Source organism: Typopeltis vanoorti, chromosome 14 (assembly GCF_054136105.1).
Source record: "Typopeltis vanoorti isolate ZY-2024b chromosome 14, IOZ_Tvanoo_1.0, whole genome shotgun sequence".
Classification (NCBI taxonomy): Eukaryota; Metazoa; Arthropoda; class Arachnida; order Uropygi; family Thelyphonidae; genus Typopeltis; species Typopeltis vanoorti.
In genome coordinates, this window is record NC_143562.1 from 5401809 (window position 1) to 5422550 (window position 20742).

The 20742-nt window shown below is 36.0% G+C and overlaps 1 protein-coding gene across 1 annotated transcript in view; it reads right to left on the reverse strand.

The window, feature by feature from the left end:
- Nucleotides 1-20742, reverse strand: part of LOC150099138 (tyrosine-protein phosphatase non-receptor type 13-like) — a 470034-nt gene that overhangs the window by 138002 nt on the left and 311290 nt on the right. The window contains exon 22 of the mRNA XM_090403679.1: nt 8122-8224. Coding sequence (XP_090259805.1) covers nt 8122-8224 — 103 coding nt within the window. The remainder of the gene's footprint in view (nt 1-8121; nt 8225-20742) is intronic.

Genomic DNA, 20742 nt, shown 5'->3' on the forward strand with positions numbered 1-20742 from the left:
TGACGACTTTACCATCTTGATGGAATCCACAACAATTCCACTGTAGAAATGTTTTCATTATTTATTTTTGATGATGTCACTGGCTTCTGATGTTCTGGGACCTCGTTTTCACTGACCTTGGATATTTTTCTTTTGGAGAATTGTGGATGTCCAGTGTCCATCATTTGTTCATAAGGAAAAATCTCCAAAACATTGTCAAATTGGACTCCTCCAGGCAGCACTGGATTAAACATTAAGAAAAATAAGCATGCGCTTAGGGCACCAAGGGTAGGGGGACACCACAGAGTTCCCCCCCCCATCTATCATTCCCTTAACTTTCAACTCTTTGTCCTACAATTACAAAAAATTCAACCTAAGTCGAACTTTTTTGTAATTGTTCGACTTTAATCTGAATTATTAAAATAAAAGTTTCTTTGGTATGGTGAATGTTTAAAGTTTAAAAGTTTGAAGGTTTAATTTGCTTCTGTATTTTCAAAATGGTGCACAAAAGAGAGAACTGGCAAAAAAAGAAACAACAACAGGGTGTGGATTTAGTGCCCAAGACTGGAAAGTGACTAATTTTTTCACACAAGTTATACAACACGATCTTCCAAATCAAAACCAATCACCATCATCAAAAGCTACTTGTACTGTATCCAACAAGATTAAATTTGAACAAAAGCTCCATGCTTACCACTAACACTTGGTCCACTTCAAGGTCAGAATATCATGATGATGATGTTAAGGTGTCACAGGCTGGTTCAAGAGGGACAAGTCTCACTGTTAATCTCGCTTTGACTGTAAATTCTCTTGATATCTCTACTACAAATGTTGAAGCAACAGTCTTGATAGTAAACCAACTGTCAATAGTGACACCCTTGCATAGTGACACCATTATTGGGCTATGCTTACATCATCTGCTGGCCTTAATCTGTTCCTGCCTTAGGGAACTAAATATATTGTTTTATCTCCGTGTGTGTGTGTGTGTGTGTGTGTGCGCGCGCATGCGTGTGTGCGTGCATCACGTTATGGTCATGATGTGTGTGGGTAGTGGGGGGAAATGGAGGTATCCAAGCCATCTATTATTGATTCTGGAGGTATGTTTTGGTTCTCTGTGGTACACATTCCATTAATTAGTGGATTCTTGTGAGCGAGACCATTTTCAACATGCCCTCAGGAGAGAGCCTACATTGATTTTTCTCTTTTATATGATTTAAAGGGACAGCAAACAAATCATACTGTTCAGGGGATGTTGCAATTGAGAGTGGCTGAGACCGACATACATGTTAAGGTCTCTACTAACACTTTCTTTACTACTGTCTTCTTGGCAGAGAGGGAATTATCACCAGATGTTGCTACATTTGTGATATACTGATTCCTCATCATCTGACAGGAAATGTTCTGCTCAGTTTTTATTTTTTTGAATCTCCCCCCCCCCATCCTTCCATTGATCTTATATGAGGCTAATCTTCTACAATGGCAGGCACTATCAAGTAGAGTGATGTGTGCAGATATCAGAATGGGGAACTGGAAAATGAGACTTATTTGTGCTTATGGTCCTGGAGCAGGAAGTGGCACAATAAAAAGGAAAACTTGGTCTTTGGAGATCTAAACAGCAGAGAAAAAATGATTACCAGACATACAGAAATGTTTTGGGAAAATTTGGAGAAAAGCAGAAAACTAATAATAATAATGGTAAATGCTTGCTGGATTTCTGCTCAGGACATGGACTGGTTATTACTAACACCATGTTCCAACATAAGAATGTAAACAAATTCACATGGAGAGAAGAAGCAAGCAATAAGAAAAGTCTCATTCACTATGTTATTGTTGATAGTGATGTTTTCTCACTGGTGCAGGAAACTAAAGTATACAGAGAATTTGAAATTGGAAGTGGTGATCACCATTTAGTCTTGAGCAAGAAAAAACTGAATTTTATATTGAAGAGAAGACCATGTAAGAAAGTTTTAAAGAGAATAAAAGTTGAACAGCTCTCAGATGTGAACTGTAGACTAAAATACACAAACATTATTCAAGAAAAAAATTAAAAAGTTTGAGAACAGGAACCAAACCATGTGGTGAGATTGTCTGTAAGTATAGAAAAATCAGAACGCCATGGTGGACTCAAGAAGTTCAAGAGGAACTCAGAGACAAGAAAAAAAAAAACATTTCAAAAGTTCCTGGCAAGTAAGTCAGCTTGTGCTTTTAGAGAATACAAAGAAAAATGTAACAAAGAAAACATTGTATAAAACTAGTTAAACTAAAGTCATGAGAAGACTTTGGTAAGAACATAGGAAATAAATATCAGGAAGTTGGTAAAATAATCTGGAGGGTGTTGAAAAGGCTCAAAAATGAAGGAAAAGAGTGCCATAACGAATTAGAGAGGATAAAGGTGACATGAAAACTGTAGATAAAGATATTCTTAGATATCTGGAGAAAATTACTTTCAAAAACTGCTAAATGAAACAAGCAGTATCTGCATTGTAGTGGAAAAATCCTAACTGTTGTAATGAATTTGGTATGAAATCAGCAATAACAGAGATCACTTGTTTTGCTAATCTTTCCTCTCCCATTCTGACAATGAAAATAGGCAGAAACATTGAAAATATCAACTGCATTGTGAATGGAGAACCTATAGAACAAGTAAAACATTTCAGTTACTTAGGCACAATTTTTAGTAACAACGATAAATTAAATATGGAAATAGACAACAGAATCAACAAAGCCAGCATGGTAGGAAGTCAATTGAATAAATTTATATGGAATAAGAGAGAAATTAGTAAAAACACTAAATTAGCTGTATACAAGAGAGTGTTAAAACAAATTTTAATTTATGGATCTGAGAATTGGGTTAGAAAAAAAACACTTGACCAAAGACTAGAAACCATAGATATGAGAGCCCTGAGAAAGATTAGGGGCATAAACAGATGGCATCAATGGCAATATCATATTAAAAACTAATCTCAAGTGGTAATAAATTTAGTTTAATCCTTTATCCAAGTATGAGCAAACAAAGTTTGCCCCTGAAAATATCTTCAGGACTGGGGTAAGGTAGTACAACACCACAAAACTCATAGCAAAGGTGGACCAAACTAACATCACTCCTATCTCAGTATCTCCCATAATGCAAAACATCTTGCGAATATGTATAATGTTATGCATTAAGGGAAGGGCCACTACCCAGACTAGTTTTGACCTTTATTGAGGTCTCTTCAGTGGGAGCCAGGCCCAGAAGTGGAGATACCAGGCAGAAGCAATGGCAAGGTCATCTTTATCTATAGGAGTTGCCAAAAGGTGTGCCACCTTTTTATTAAATTACTCTAGATTTAGAGAAAGATGTTGAAAGTTTATTTTTCACTTGGTTAGACTATAATGTTAGCTTGGTCCACCTTTGCTACGAGTTTCCCGGTGTTGTACTACCTTACCCCAGTCCTGAAGATATTTTCAGGTGCAAACTTTGTTTTCTCACATTTGGATAAAGGATTAAACTAAATTTATTATAGTCTAACCAAGTGAAAAATAAACTTTCGACATCTTTCTCTAAATCCAGAGTAATTTAATAAAAAGGTGGCACACCTTTTGGCAACTCCTATAGATAAAGATGACCTCGCCATTGCTTCTGCCTGGTATCTCCACTTCTGGGGAGATATTCTGGGCCTGGCTCCCACTGAAGGGACCTCAATAAAGGTCGGAACTAGTCTGGGTAGTGGCCCTTCCCTTGATGCATAACATTATACATATTCACAAGGAGATGTGTTTTGCATTATGGGAGATACTGAGATAGGAGTGATGTTAGCTTGGTCCACCTTTGCTACGAGTTTCCAGGTGTTGTACTACCTTACCCCAGCCCTGAGGATATTTTCAGGTGCAAACTTTGTTTGCTCACACTTGGATAAAGGATTAAACTAAATTTATTATAGTCTAACCAAGTGAAAAATAAACTTTCTAATCTCAAGTGGTATGGAGACTACAACAGAATGGGAGAGGAAAGATTAGCAAAATAAGTGTTCTCTGCCGCAGGAAAAAGACCTAGAGGAAGACCACAATATAGGTGGAATTGATACAGTAAAAAGTGCCTTAGAAGATAGAAATATAAGATCTGATAATGTTGGAGTCATGACAGATAATAGATTAATATGAAGAAAATTGTTGATAGGATGTTAGTAATTCTGTAAATTTTTTATACAGTACTATCATAATACCCTATACACCCTTTAAGGGTACATGCCAGGAATTTGATAATGATGATTAGGCACAGATCAGAGAGCCATGACAGACAGTTTGGGAATGACCATACTTTTGATATTTAAAGTAGTTCAAAGGGTTCAGGATGTAGAGCTTAACTGGCAATTTAAGCCTGCTTTCAGAGATGTTAGTGGTTTAGGTGTTTGAAAATAAGAATGATATTCCTAGTGAGAACCAGATAATCCTGCGTATGAGTATCCTTCTTGTGGCTGTCACTCCTTGGCCTTTCATTTTTAAGCAGATCTCTTTGTCCAGTATATCAAAGATGTCCCACTTTGATATTATGCTTCTATAAAAATTTTAAGTTTTATATGGGTAGGTTATAATGAGTGGTATTCCCCAATAGATTACAAAATTACAAAGTTATTTTTCAGATTGAGCTGCTGCTGCTTCAATAAGAAGAATGTTGCCTGAATGGAGATTCTTGACTGATTTTGGAGATCCTACCAACTCTTCTAAATCATTCTGGGTGTAGAGTGATATTTTTCCAAGTGCATGCTTGCCAGTCAGCTAAGCTAACACATTTTTATTCCTGTATAGGGAGTAGATGAGGCCATTTTAGCCCTATCTAACTTTTCGAGACTGAGTGGGCAGTTCAATCTCCACTGGTACTCAATCAGAGATAGCTGGCCCAAAGCTATCACTAATTAAGCGGCACAGTGAAGAGAGAGGGCTCAAAAAGTGCCAGATTCTCATGGTCCCTAACACAATATATTTAATGTCTGAAATAATGTGGGTTCTCCAGTCAATTTTCTTGAGTTTACGGGACAAAAAAACCCCGAGTTTCTGGGAGAAAAAACCTGCTTGCCTGTGCCAGAGAACGACTAACTCGGGAACTGGTCAAAAAAAGGCTTAGGAAAAACTTCCTATTCGCCGACTAGATTTGAAAGCAAGTCTTCTTCATGTGGTCAAGCAATATGGCATGCAAAGGCCACAACCACTGAGCTACAGGCTCTTGCCAGTTGACTACAATATTAAGAAGTTGGTATTGCTGTCTCTGATGGTTTCTGAACTTGGTTGAGAAACCAAGGGCTTGTTGACGACACTGATAAAGAATAGTACGAAAAATTATTCATTTCTCAGGATGAAGTTTGTTGATTGCCAGAGCACCACATAGCTGCACATGGATTCCATTCCCACTCTCTGGTATGTATTCGTGTATAGAGGCTTAAGTGCTGTGAAGACATAATGTTGGAGGTTTAATGGATTTTTTACAACACTCAGAAAGGATTAAAAAGAAATTTAATACTTCCTATATTTCGTCCTAGTCACTAGAACATCTACGGGGATTACAAAAATAACTAATGTAACATAACACAAATATCATACAATACTAAGCCCAACCACGTGGGTGACACTAAAGTCCTATCTAGGTGGAGCGCCCTCTAAGAACGGTTGTAGGTGACCTGGAATATAAAGTAGGATCTCTGGTGATGAGTGTTTCCCAAATTTTCGGAAGCTTAATACAACCATATTTATTAAGATTTGGTTGAATTCTAAGAGCTGCTGCTGCTTCTAAGAATAGTCTCTCTTTCTTGAATTTGCTGTGATGGAGCATGGTGGTTTTCTTCCATGATACTCTGTGGGTGGTGTCCAAGACATGGTCAGCCAAGCCTGAATGACCATAGTTGTGTTTACAGATGTAAGACTTGTGTTCCTCTAGGCGGATGGATGCTGATTTGCCTGTCTGTCCAAAGTATGCCAACTTACAGGAACAGGGTACTTTGTAAACTCCAGGCAGAGAGAGAGAGGAGGGAGCTGATCTTTAGTAGAATGGATAAGGGTAGTAAGTTTGCAGTGGGGTTTATATGCTGTGTGTAGGTTGTACTTTTTTAGAATACAGAATACAGTATTTCAGTATACAGAAAACCCACACACACAGGCAGATACATTCACAAACTCTCACACCACCACCCATCTCAACAATATGGCATTATTAAAATTCTTACCAAGAGAGCCCACAATCTTTGTTCCAGTGGAACCGCCCTCACTACTGAGCTTAACTACATACACAACACTTTCCTCTCCAATAGCTACAGCGATCACAGTATCAAAAAAATAATTAGTTCCTCTCCCATTCCCGGTCCTTCTCGTCAACAAGAATTTAAAAATGCCATCACCATCCCTACATCCGTGACACATCTGAAAAAATAGCCAAGATTCTAAAAAAGTACAACCTACACACAGCATATAAACCCCACCGCAAACTTACTACCCTTATCCATTCTACAAAAGATCATCTCCCTCCCCTCTCCCTGCCTGGAGTTTACAAAGTACCCTGTTCCTGTAAGTTGGCGTACTTTGGACAGACAGGCAGATCAGCATCCATCTGCCTAGAGGAACACAAGTCTTACATCTGTAAACACAACTATGGTCATTCAGGCTTGGCTGACCATGTCTTGGACACCACCCACAGAGTATCATGGAAGAAAACCACCATGCTCCTCACAGCAAATTCAAGAAAGAGAGACTATTCTTAGAAGCAGCAGCAGCACTTAGAAATCAACCAAATCTTAATAAATACGGTTGCATTAAGCTTCCGAAAATTTGGGAAACACTCATCACCAGAGATCCTACTTTATATTCCAGGCCACCTACAACCGCCCTTAGAGGGTGCTCCACCTAGATAGGACTTGAGTGTCATCCACGTGGTTGGGCTTAGTATTGTATGATATTTGAGTTATGTTACATTAGTTATTTTTGTAATCCCCGTAGATGTCCTAGTGACTAGGACGAAATATAGGAAGTAATAAATTTCTTTTTAATCCTTTCTGAGTGTTGTAAAAAATCCATTAAACCTCCAACATTATTATCTCTGGTATGTAATGACTGTCCTTGGGAGTAGAATGCCAGGGCTACCGTAGATACCACATGAGCACCACAGCAATCATTAGGCCCTGTCTCAAAACCATGGGGAAGGACTACTACAACAGCATTGACCATTGTAGACAAGTCCACTTGTTGATTAATCCTGGCTGAGCCATCTAGGACTGCTGAGGCAGAGGCCAAAGTAGTGCAAAACCACTAAGATCCCACTTTCTGGATGTTCAAGGGTCACAACGTACAGCAAATAAAGCAGCAAGGCATTGAATCCCAGTGAGACAGCAAAAAAGACCCAGGAAAAGTAGAGTGAAGAATATGGGAAGAAAAGCATAGAGCAAGAAGAATAGGAATAAAAATAGGCCATATCATCACTGTGAGGTCCCCTCCACCAACACAGTTATATGGAAAAGCCTTTAGGTAAATTAAAAATTTCAAAGAATGAATAGTGTATCTGATATTCCACTTTTTGAAATTATGTTTAATTGAACATATCAATGACTAATATCTCCATATACCTGATTACTTACATCAACAAAAATTTTACAACTGAAATACGATTATTTGCCATACAATTAAAATAATGAAATCAAAAAAGTCCCCAGAAATAATACATTGCTCAGAATTTCTAGCTATAAGAGCTAACAATGTGTTAAATCTATGCAGACACTTCCTAATCTCATCCACTTTGCAAATGAAAACTAATTACTACCCTTTGCAACCAAACCAACTAAATTCCACTTAATATTTAGTCATTTTAAGTATTTTCAATTTCATACTATTTTCAGCTCTGTTATTAAGTTCAGTACTAAATAGAAAAAAAAAATCTTTTGACTAACTGAATTTCTATAAATATGATCCTCTTCAATAGCCAATAGTCAACTGTATCAAAAAGCATTTTTGGTCAATATTCTCTCTAAAATAAATTTTAATCAGCGATGCTAAACATTTGAACTATTTAGACTTATAGACAGGTTATAATGACAATAACTCCATTTCCACTGAAGTCTGCTAGTGGAAATGGATATGTCACTTTTGCATGGATGATTTACTTGGTTTACAAGTGAATATACAAACCTGAATTTTCTTCACTTGTAGGGGAAACAAAATTTTCTGTGTCATGGGATGAGATAGAATTCTCTTTATCAGTGATCCATGTCTTTACTTTCATGAAAACTGGCTGTAAATAAAAAATGAAATAATACATATATACACACACACACACACATATATATATATATATATATATATACACATACACACACAGATCATGTTTCTGATTATTTATCCTTAAGTGTATAAATGATATAATGATAGTACTGATTAAATTTCCATTATTAGTAGCATCTTATCAATAATTACCTTTCAAATTAATCTACTAGTTGTTAGGCATGACTAATTGCATCAATCCACCTATATCAGGAAAAAGCCCCACCTATGGGTCTTTTTTCCAGACATTCAGGAATTGACTGCCTGCTATGCAAACTTTCCTCTCCTATTTTATTTAAGTGATCATACCATCTCAGATTAGCTCTGTTCACAAAGCCCTGCATATTAACAACATCAAGTTCCTGCCTAATTATCTTCATTTTTAATATGATTTTTCCATTGATGCCATTTATTCACTATAATTTTTCTTACAAGTATCATATCTGTGGTCTCTAGTCTTTGATCAACTGTTTTATTCTAACCCAACTTTCAGATCAAAGAATGTAAAACTGGAAGTGCTTAAGGGTCAAAACTCTATAACTGAGAAGAGCCTTCCACACACCCTTTAAAGGAATGTGGAGAATGGACCAGGGCTTCTGACCTAATGTCCAATTCTAACCTCTCGTGGAACAACCTGTTAGGTACCTACCTGGATACTGAATGAATGAGGATAGACTAGCAATTTGGGATATAGCCGACCAAATTGTATTCTTATTGACTTAAACCACAATATAAAATGATAGTGCAACATAACAGAATTTCATGATAGCTGGGAGATCACCTGGTTCAACAAGGCCTCCATTGTTTTCACCAGGGAACCAGGGTAAACAGCAAAAAATCAGCTACTGGAATAAATCCTGAAATACTCCCCCACTCAACATCACCAGAGTTTAAGATCGGTATTATCAACATAAGAAGACTAAGTGGCAAAGAAATGGAGGTAGCTGAGGAATTGGATAAGTGACAGATTGACATATAGGGATGACTAAAAAAAAAAAAAACAGATAAAAACTGGTGAGATCTTACTGAGCAATAAATATAATATGTTATATTCAGCCCAAAAGTAATAATAAAAGCACACAAAAAAGAAAAGCACAAAACTAATGGTAAATGCTTACTGGAATTCTGATCAGGATATGGACTGGTTATTACTAACACCATGTTCCAACATAAAAATGTGCACAAATTCACATGGAGAGAAGAGACAAGTAATAAGAAAAGTCTCATTCACTATGTTATTGTTGATAGTGATGTTTTCTCACTCGTGAAGGACACTAAAGTGTACAGAGGATTTGAAATTGGAAGTGATCACCATTTAGTCTTGAGCAGGATATAATTGAATTTCATATTGAAAAGAAGAATATGTAAGGAAGTTTTAAAGCAAATAAAAGTTGCGCACCTCTCAGAAGTGAACTGTAGACTAAAATATACAAACATTATTCAAGAAAAATGAAAGAGTTTGAGAACAGAACCAAAAATTGCAAATTCAGCCACAGAGGCATGTGGTGAGGTTGTCTGCAAGGATAGAAAAATCAGAACTCCATGGAGGACACAGCAAGTTAAAAAGGCAGTGAAGGAAAAGAAGAAGAAAGCATATCAAAAGTTCCAGGCAAATAAGTCAGCTTGTGCTCTTGGATAATACAGAGAAAAATGTAAGAAAGCTAAGCACTGTGTAAAACTAGCTAAATAAAAGTCATGGGAAGACTGGTAAGAACATAGAAAATAAATATCAAGTAGGTGGCAAAATATTCTGGAGGTTGTTGAAAAAGCTCAGAAATGAAGGAAAGAGTGCTGTAAAAGAAATTAGAGATGATAAAGGTGACATGAAAACTGGGGAAAAGATATCCTTGATGTATGGAGTAATTACTTGCTGAAAAAACTGCTGAATGAAACAAGCAGTGATGACAGCAGAGTGGTAAAAAAAAAAACACTCAACAGACAAGAAATCAGGAATACAAACCTGAAGTAGAAAAAAACCATCAAAAGCCTGAAATGTGGAAAGGCAACTGGAATAGATGATATTAAACCAGAAATGCTTAAGTATGGAGGTATAAATGTCTTAAAGTGGCTGCACTGCATAGTTCAGAAAGCCAGGACAGAGGAACGAATTCCAGATAATTGGAGTAGAGCTCTCATAGTACACATATACAAAAGGGGAAATAAAACTGAACATGAGAATTACAGAGGTATTTCCCTACAGAGTGTTCCTGGTAAGATTTATGCAAGTACACTTGAGAAATGGTTGAGAAGGATTGTGGAAGGGAAGGTTGGTGAAGAACAAGGCAGATTCAGGACAAATAGAGGTTATCAGGATCAGATTTTCACTTTACGACAAATAGTTGAGAAATCAAGGGGAATATAACAATGATCTATATTTAAGTTTTGATCTTCTGGAAAAGGCATCAAGATAAAAGCTATTCAAAACACTGCAGTTTTATGGTGTCAATGGGACATTATATCACACAATACTTAGTGTCTTTATTTGAGTTGTAAGTCAGCAGTTAGAATTGAAGGAAGCACAGGAAGATGGTTAAACGTTAAATATACTGTCACAAGGATGTACATTATCTATATGGATCACATTATGAAGGAAAGTGGTATTAAACCTGATATCAAAACTGGAAATGTTAATCTCAGCTATTTACATTATGTGGTTGATGTTGTACTTCTAAACAAAATTGGTACAAGTCTGCAAAATTCCCTGACTAAATTGAATAACTGTTGTAATAGACATGGTATGAATTTCAGCAATAACAAGCAAAAGACAATAGGCCGAAGCATTGAAAAAATCAACTGCATTGTAAATGGAAAACCTATAGAACAAGTAAAACATTTCAGGTACTTAGGCATGATTTTTAGTGAAGATGGTAAATTAAATATGGAAATAGACAACAGACTCAACAAAGCTGGTATGGTACGAAGTGAACTGAATAAATATAGGTGTTATTTCCAGGAAATTCCCATGTTACTCCTCTTAAAAACTATTATTTTTACGGCTATTTCTGCCTGTTTTCGTTTAGATGTGTCCCTTATTTTAAATACATTTCATACAATACTTAAGTAACAAGCCAATGTATTTAAAATAAGGGACACTCCTAAACGAAAACAGGCAAAAATAGCTATAAAAATAATAGAACTGGATAAATTTATATAGAATAAGAGAGAAATTAATCAAAACACTAAATTAGCTGTATACAACACAGTGTTCAAGCCAATTTTAATTGATGGATCAGATAACTGGGTTAGAAATAAAACACTTGACCAAAGACTAGAGACTGCAGATATTAGAGTCCTGAGAAAGATTAGGGGCATGAAGAGATCACATCAATGGCAATATCATATTAAAAATGAGGATATTTGGAAAGAACTTGACATTGTCAGCATCCAGGAATGTGTTAGCAGAGCTAATCTTAGGAGGTATGGCCACTTAAACAGAATGGATAAGGAAAGATTAGCAAAATAAATCTTTTCTGCCTGGTTGGCAGGAAAAAGACCCAGAGGAAGACCAAGATATAAGTGGATTGATGCATTAAAAAGTGCCTTAGAAAACATAAATATAAGTTTTGATAATGTTGCAATCTTGGCAGGTAACAGATTGATTTGGAGGGAAATTGTAGATAGGAAGTTAGTGGTGATGTAAGTTTTTCATGTAGTACTATCATATCCTGTAAACCTCTTGAGGGTACATCCTTTATTTTAGTGTTGCACGGTGATCAGCATTCATTTTGGAAATGATGAACTCTACAACCGTGTTGTAAATAACTATTTTAATTTTGTGACGTTTCAACCTTCATATTAAGGTCATCATCTGGAGTATATACAAATATACAAAAACAAGCTGAGTTACATTTTATACAATATGCTAAAGAGACAATGATTAGATCAATGGTTATTCTACTGGTATGACCTCTAGTGAAAAACATATATATAAAAAAAAAAACAGATAAAATGAATTAATTATTTAGAAACTACATCAAAGCTAAATTCTATTTAAGATAACATAAGAGAAAAAACATTAAAGAGATATGATAACTAATAATTATTCTTGTTGAGAGGCTTATATGCTGGTTATACATGATAACTAATAATTAAGGAATTGACAGCGTACAGTAGAAATATAAATTAAATAAACTTTAATATATACTTTCCGATATTTCGGCAAACGTCACGTTGCTATCTTCTTGGGAACTTATTACAAAGACAAGTGCACACAAGTACTACATAACAGCAAATGAGAACCGAAGCTAGGAAGCTAACGTTTTCCTAAAGTCCTGATGGTGCCCCGTGGTGGGCTATATTGGTAGTTCTTGGCCTTTGGGCTGAAGTTCTTCTGATAAATGTTTCCTAAATTTGGGGCAGTCTCATGCATCCAAATTTGTTGAGGTTTGACATGTTCCTAAGGGCTGAGGCTAATTACATGAATAGTCTTTCATATTTGAACTTGCTGAGGTGTATTACTGTGGCTTTCTTCCATCTTATTCTGTGGCGAGTATCCAGAGCGTGGTCTGCAAGCCCAGAGTGGCTGTACTTGTGAAATCGGATGTAATCCTTGTGTTCTGAGATTTGCTGTCCTACCTGTTTGGCCAAAGTAGGACAGTTTACAGCTGCAAAGGACCTGGTATACACCAGGTAGGTCTAGGGGAAGTGGTTGGTCTTTAGTGGAGCAGATAAGGGATGCCAATTTTCTATGTGGTCTGTAACAGGTGGTCAAGTCATGTTTTTTTAAAAATTTTGCTGATTTTTTCCGAGGTGCCTCAGATGTAGGGAATGGTGATGGATTTAGAGTAATCTTTTTTGTGAAGGGGAGGGGATGGTGGGTTGTGGATAACTGGGTTCAGTATTTTTTAGATTCTTTTTTTTTTCTTTCTTTTTTTTTTGGGGGGGGGGGGGGTAGCCATTGGCTGAGAAAGTGTCACGGATGTGATTTAGTTCAGTGGTTAGGGCTTGATCATTTGAACAGATTATTTTTGCCCTGTTGAATAGTGTCTTAATAACTCCATATTGTTGTGAGGGGGGGGGGGGGGGTGATGGGATTGTTGGTGAATGTATCTGCCTGTATGGGTGGGTTTTCTATAAACTGAGAAAACCAAGGTTCCATCAGGTTGGCGGGTGACTAGTGCGTCTAGGAAGGGGAGGTTATTGTTTTCCTCTTTTTCCATGGTGAACTTGATTCTAGGGTGTTGGTTGTTTAAGTGTGTTAGGAAGGAGAGGAGTGAATCCTGGCCATGTGGCCAAATAGCGAACACATCATCATCGTAGCAAAGCCATATGGTAGGTTTTTGTTGGGCTGAGTTTAAGGCTTTCTCTTCAAAAGTCTCCATAAAGAAGTTAGCCAAGGGTGGGGAAAGTGGTGAACCCATGGCTGTCCCCTGTATCTGTTTGTAGAATTTTTCCTGCCAAACGAAATAGCCTGAGTTCATTGTAAACTGAAATAGGGCTGAGATATCGGGAGGAAATTTAGCTTGAATTAGCTCTAAGGTTTCTTTGAGGGGGGACATTCGTGAATAAGGAGGAGACGTCAAAACTGACCATTATGTCATTATGTTAGAGTGTAAGGTTTTCTATACTGGCTTTGAAGTGGGCTGAGTTTTTTTATGTGTGATGGTGTGTTGCCAGTATAGTGTGAGAACACTTTGGCTAAATGCTTGGCTAGTTTGTAAGTGGGGGAATCAATGCCATCCACTATGGGATGTAATGGCACATTTTCTTTATGTATTTTTGGGAGCCCATATATGCGGGGGGGTCTAGAGTTACAAGGTTTCAGTCTGTTGGTAATCTCCACAGGCCAAGAAGTGACCTTCTTAAGGAGCCTATGGAGTTTTCTAATTTGAGAGTTGGTGGGATTATATTCAATAGGGAGGTAAGTGGATCGATCTAATAGTAAAGCCTTGAGCTTACCTGTGTAGTCATTAAGATTGAGTACCACAGTGGCGTTCCTCTTATCAGCTTTGGTGATCACTATTTCTTTGTTTCTCTTCAATTCTTGTAGTGACTTGTATTCCCTAATGGATAAGTTGGATTTTGGAGGCTTTGCTTTTTTGAGAACACAGGCTACATCCAATCTGATATCGTTGGTGATGTGGTTTGGAAGGTGGCGAATCCCGCGTTCAATTTGGATCATTAATTCCTCAGCCGGTAATTTCTTAGGAGCAATGGTGAAGTTGTGACCACGTAACAGAGCGTTGAGTGCTTCAGGCTTCAAGATAACTGAAGAAAGGTTAACTACAGTGTTGGTTTGTAGTTTAGGTTTGAACACCGAGTTCTTTATTAATTTATCAAACTTGTTGATATCTCAGCTCCTTATTCGTTCGAATTTTTTATTAGCCGCCGTACATGAGACGTCATGTAGGACTGACCAAAGCTCATGATTAAGTGTATAGAGATAGTTTTCTTACAGTAACAATGATGTCCTAATTTAACATGACAATTGTTAAACTAGATTTAAGATTCTGGATTATCTACAGTCCTGTTTATAGTTAACTCTTAGGGAGAAAAGGTACCGTGGGTAGAATATGTGCCTTCCATATGCTTGGGATTTTTAGACCATCATTATTGTTCAGATTAAGGTGATTGATAAGAATCTCACAGGCTTCTTTAAATTTATGTTCATACCATGTTTTGGTGTGCTGTAAACCAGTGCTTCCCAAACTTCCCAATGAATGCCAAGGCTCCCTTTGGAAAAATTAAAATATTTCACGGCCCCCATCAAAAAAAAATCGTAATATAGACATATATTATTATAATATTTATTGCATTTATATTCAATACAATTTATATTCGCGATTTTGCTTTTGGAATCTTTTTTGTATTTCTTATCAATATCTTTGAAATGAAACTTATATGAATAAGCATATATTTATTAATATTCATTAATCGCCGAAATATGCAAGAAGCAAAATTTGTGAACCAACACCAATGTGTAATTTTTTCCATTAAAATATAAAAAAGGACAAAAAATAAATAATCATCATACATCATCATCATACGTATCAAGGATTTAGGCCTAGTATGGCCTGTTCCGGCCTTAGAAGTCATCGTTGAATCGTTTAAGAGGACGTCCTGGTTTTCTTTTTCCTAATGGCTTGTACTTTAAGGCTTGTTTTGGTAATCTTTCTGTTTTCATTCTTTGAACGTGTTCCATCCATCTATGTTTATATTTTTTAATTTTTTCAATTACTGGTTCTTGGTTTAATTCTTTCATAATATCTTCGTTTCTTTTGTGATCAAATAGGGTATACTTTGCAGTTTTTCTCATAAACTTCATTTCTGCTGTTGTTAATCTTTGTTTGTCTTTTTGTTTTATTGTCCAGATTTCGCTTCCATACATTAAGACCGGTAGATAATAAAAATTAAATACGTTTCTTTTAAGATTTAAAAAATCTACTTAGTCTTAAAACATTTTAAATTTGATCCATACGATTTTAAATTTTTATTATTTCACGCCCCCCCCTTCAACAAAACTTACAGCCCCCAAGGGGGCCGCGGCCAACAGTTTGGGAAGCACTGCTGTAAACAACTGGTGCTTTTCCAGTCAATTCTATGTAAAGTGTTCACGGCATGATCAGAAAGGCCAGCTTCACCATAGTTATTATATTTAATGTGTTGTTTATGTTCTTTTTGTCTGATAGGAATTGTGCGTCCTGTTTCCCCTATATATGGTAGATTACAGGTGCAATAAATATGGTATACTCCAGGTACAAAATTTAAAATTTGAACTTTCAAGTTACTTGAATGCAGATATTTGGGCTATCTTTGAGAAGATTACGGACAACTTGGCAAACCATATCCTTCAAACTAAGAAAGAAAATCTCATATCCAAAATTCACAGAACAAAAGATCGACAAAACAATGGACATTTTTGAATTTCTCCACAGTGAACATTAACAACCAACCAAAAGCAAGAAATAACAGGAGCCACCAATCGCCGTCAGGTAAAAGTAATGTAGTCAACCTATCCAACCACGTCTTAAACAAAAAATGAAATCTCGCTACTCAGTAAAGGTTTAAACTTTGCCGTAGCACCCAGATCGATGAACAAACTGGATTTTATGTATAATATTGAAAGAGTCTTAAGATTCATCCCAACTACCATAGCAGATAAAATACGTTTAGAATCCGCCAACATTTTAAATGTAAATTATAAGAAAACAATAACAAGCAACTTAACAAAACATGAATTAACAGCGGTGAAATCACTAAAATCAAATCTGGACATCGTAATAACTAGAGTCGATAAAGGCAATGCCACCATTATTCTAAACCGAACCACATATTTAGAAAAAATGAATCTGCTAGTCTCGGACAACAATACATATCAACTTATTAACCATGACCCAACCAATAGAATAAAAAAGAAAACAGAGAAGCTACTTAAATCAGTTACTACATGGTCCAAAGATACAGTCAAAAAATTACTTCTGCACCATGCTCGTTCTCTGAGAATTTACGGTCTACCAAAGATACACAAACAAAACACACCACTCCGGCCATTAGTCGAAGGTATAGACAGCCTGAATTATCACCTTCAATACTCAAGGAGTTGGTAGCAGAGACGTCAAGGAGTTGACGTCTCTGCCTGCTTTACGAATGTCCCAATCAATGACACAGTCCTTCTTTTACAGGACAAATTCCTTCCCGATATCACAGTGCTCTTTGCACATGTAATCCGTTCTGGTTATTTCGTATGCCAAAATGCTTTCTACCTACAAAAAGAAGGCACAGTCACGGGCAAGCCATTATCCTCCCTATTGCTAACTTTTATATGGAACATTTTGAGCAACATGTTCTACGTTCCTCTCCTTTAAAACCCAAAGTCTGGCTAGCTTAGGTATGTTGACGATGTTTTCACGATCTGGCCCCATGGCCACCAGACACTTTCCTTAGCCACCTAAACAAACAACACAAACACATACAGTTCACAATTGAGATTGAAGAGTAGAACACACTTCCGTTTCTAGATACACTTGTCACAAGTCTTCCTTCTGACAGTCTTTCCTTCACTTTACCAGAAACCAACACATACTGGCCAATATATACACATAAGCTCCTACCACCATCTAACACAAAAACTACTGTCCTTAATACTCTAAAAAACAGGACTTTGAAGATTTGCTCCAATGAACAAGACTTAAAGGCGAATTTAAAGTTATCAGCAATACTTTCCTAAAAAATGGTTACAGCCAAAACACTATTAACAAAATTTTCTACAAGACCTCAATAAAAAACAAAGATAACCAGACTACAATAAAACTATAACCATTACTTACATTAAAGGGACATCAGATAAAATAAACAGAATACTACAGAAATACAACCTCAAAGCCACCTTTAAACCTCCTGCAAAATTAAAAAGCTTACTCAACTCATCCAAAGACCACTCCCTCTGCTGGCCCACCCTGGAGTATACCATACTAATTGCCTGTAATATACCATGTATAGGGGAAACAGGATGCACAATTCCTATCAAATAAAAAGAACATAAACAACACATTAAATATAATAACTATGGTGAAGCTGGCCTTTCTGATCACGCCGTGAACACTTTACATAGAATTGACTGAAAAAGCACCAGCTGTTTACAGCACACCAAAACATGGTATGAACATAAATTTAAAGAAGCCTGTGAGATTCTTCAACCACCTTAATCTGAACAATAATGATGGTCTAAAAATCTCAAGCATATGGAAGGCACATATTCTACCCATGGTACCTTTCTCCCTAAGAGCTAACTATAAACAGGACTGTAGATAACCCAGAATCTTAAATCTAATATAACAATTGTCATGTTAAATTAGGACGTCATAAGAAAACTATCTCTATAAATGTTTTTTTCTTTTATGTTATCTTAAATAGAATTTAGCTTTGATGTAGTTTCTAAATAATTAATTAATTTTATGGGTTTTTTTTTTTTTTATATTATATTTTCACTAGAGGTCATGCCAGTGGAATAACCGTTGATCAAATCATTGTCTCTTTAGCATATTGTGTGAAATGTAACTCAGCTTGTCATTGTATATTTGTATACAAGGACGTTAATTTCCCAACGTTTTGACCTTAATATGAAGGTCGAAACATCGGGAAATTAAAATAGTTATTTACAACATGGTTGTAAGATCCCTAATTTCTAAAATGAATCTCGAGGGTACATGTTAGCAATTTGATGATGATGAATTAAAACTGATTCAAACACTGATATTTGATATAAATTTATTCAACTGGATTCTCACCATACTTATTCCCACCTTTGCTTATACTATATTTTCAAATTGATATCTTTACTGAAAAGTATGCCTAAACAGGTGAATGACAAATTTTACTTGTTTTGTATGTTCTTATGAAAAAAAAAAGCAATTAACAGTTTTCAATATTCCCAGCTATTTTCACAGCTTTCATTTTTTTTTACTATTGATTTTTCATGCCAAATTTGTTATAGCATTTATTCATCATCTTTTTAAAGTAAAGAGCTAAGGTGACTTATCTCCAATTAAATATATCAGGTTTGAATTCTACTAATATTCATAATGTGATCAAACTATACTGCTCAAAACAATTAGGGGATATTTTGGTTTTCTTAAATATAAATTTTTTATAAATATGTTACATTTATAAAAATAATTTACAAATGTAACACAATTTGTAATAAATATTGATTATTTAAACAATATCTCATCAATTACACCCTATCCATAAGTATGAAATATTTATTCATGTATAAAGTACCCAATAGTTATAATTATTTGCAGAAATTTATAAGTATCCGACAGAAACTAAAATATCCCCTAATTGTTTTGAGCAGTGTATTTTTCTCTACATTCTCAATTCTAACTGCTGGCTTACAGCTTAAGTATAGGCTACATAGCTTTGCTATGTTGTCTATTTCCATATTTAGATTGCCATCTTCAATAAAAATTGTGCCAAAATATGCTAAAATGGCTTACTCATTCTGCAGATTCTTTATTCAGTTTTGCATTTTGAACAACTTTTCTCTTGGTCCTGTGTCATACACCTTTTCTAGATCCAAGAAACTTACAGATCCTTATTTATATTCCCATGATATTTAGGCTATTTGTGGTAGAGAAAATCTGACTCTGATATTACATGTTTTCCTACTCTCTTCTTGAGTAAGCTTGTATAAATCTATCTGGAATACTCAGTAAGGAATTTTTTTCTGTAATTCTCATAATCAATTTCATTTCTCTTTTTATAGATGGGTACTATGAGAGTTCTACTCCAATCATGTGTAATTCTGCTCTGTGACCAGGTCATGTGAATTATGCATCTATGTAGGAGTTGGATGAATGATGCCAGGAGGTCAGTCTTGTCTCTGAGTGACACATTCTCAAACACGTGGAAGCAAAGATGGACAAAAATTATGCCCAATGGAATGGGTAGTAAGTTTTCTACATTTAGCTCTAGCCACTCCCAATAAGCAGTTTATTCTTGAATTGCTCTCACACTTTTTTGAGAATCTGTGGATTGGAAACAGGGTGGGAAGTTTGAACAGAATAAGTAATGAAAACCTCTATTCCAACATGGTTAATTTCTGTAACAAGATCACAACAAACATCTGGATCTGAAGAACAGAAACAGTAGTATGACAATGGAAAGTAGTTAAAGTCACAAAGACTTTTCCACTTGGCATTTTTGTAATGCTAAAATATACAAGGTTGTGAATGGCTGAAAGAAGGATGTTCCACAAGAGATGAAACTTGAATGAGATTATGATCAGAATTACGAAGAGGATCAGTGATTTTTGTAGTGTACCTGGAAGGAGAACTGGTCAAGAAAAAATCTGGAGTGATGGATGTGTGGGGAGGATTTTCAGGGATCCTGGTTGGGAGATGATTTGCTTTAAATTGTTATAACAAATATCTCTGCTTCCTTCCAGATTGGTCAGTAAAATTCAAAAATTCAGTGAAGTAAAGTTTCACGTTTCTTTATAAAGCAGTTCTATGAGGAAATGACTTTTATAAAGAACTCTTGTCTTCTTCCAATAAACTCTATGTTTAGTAGTGATAGCATGCTCTGCAAGTTCAGACTGGTCAGGCTCATGGTATTTAATATAAAACTTGTGTTCTTCTAGCCAAATAAAAGCAGATCTTCCTGTTTGTCCAAAGTAAGATAACCCACAAGAGTAAGGAATCTGTGGATAACTGAGAGATGAAAGCCTGTCCTTAGGTGAAGCAAGAAAGGTGGAGATTTTTCTGATGGGGCAAAAGCAAAAAAGATATTCATCATCATCAATTTCCTGATATGTGTCCCCAAGGGATGTTCAAGTTACTATTACAACACTACATGATTAAGTTTATAATCATGTAGTGTTTATAGATGTTTATAAATTGTTTATTTCTGAAATTTTCCATTTTTTTCGGATCAGGGTTGACTGCGAATAACTGAAACCGTGGAAATTGAACCCACTGTTTCAGTTATTCGCTGGGGAGGAGGGGGGGGATATGGTAATTGCCTAGCTTATTTAAAAAATATATATAT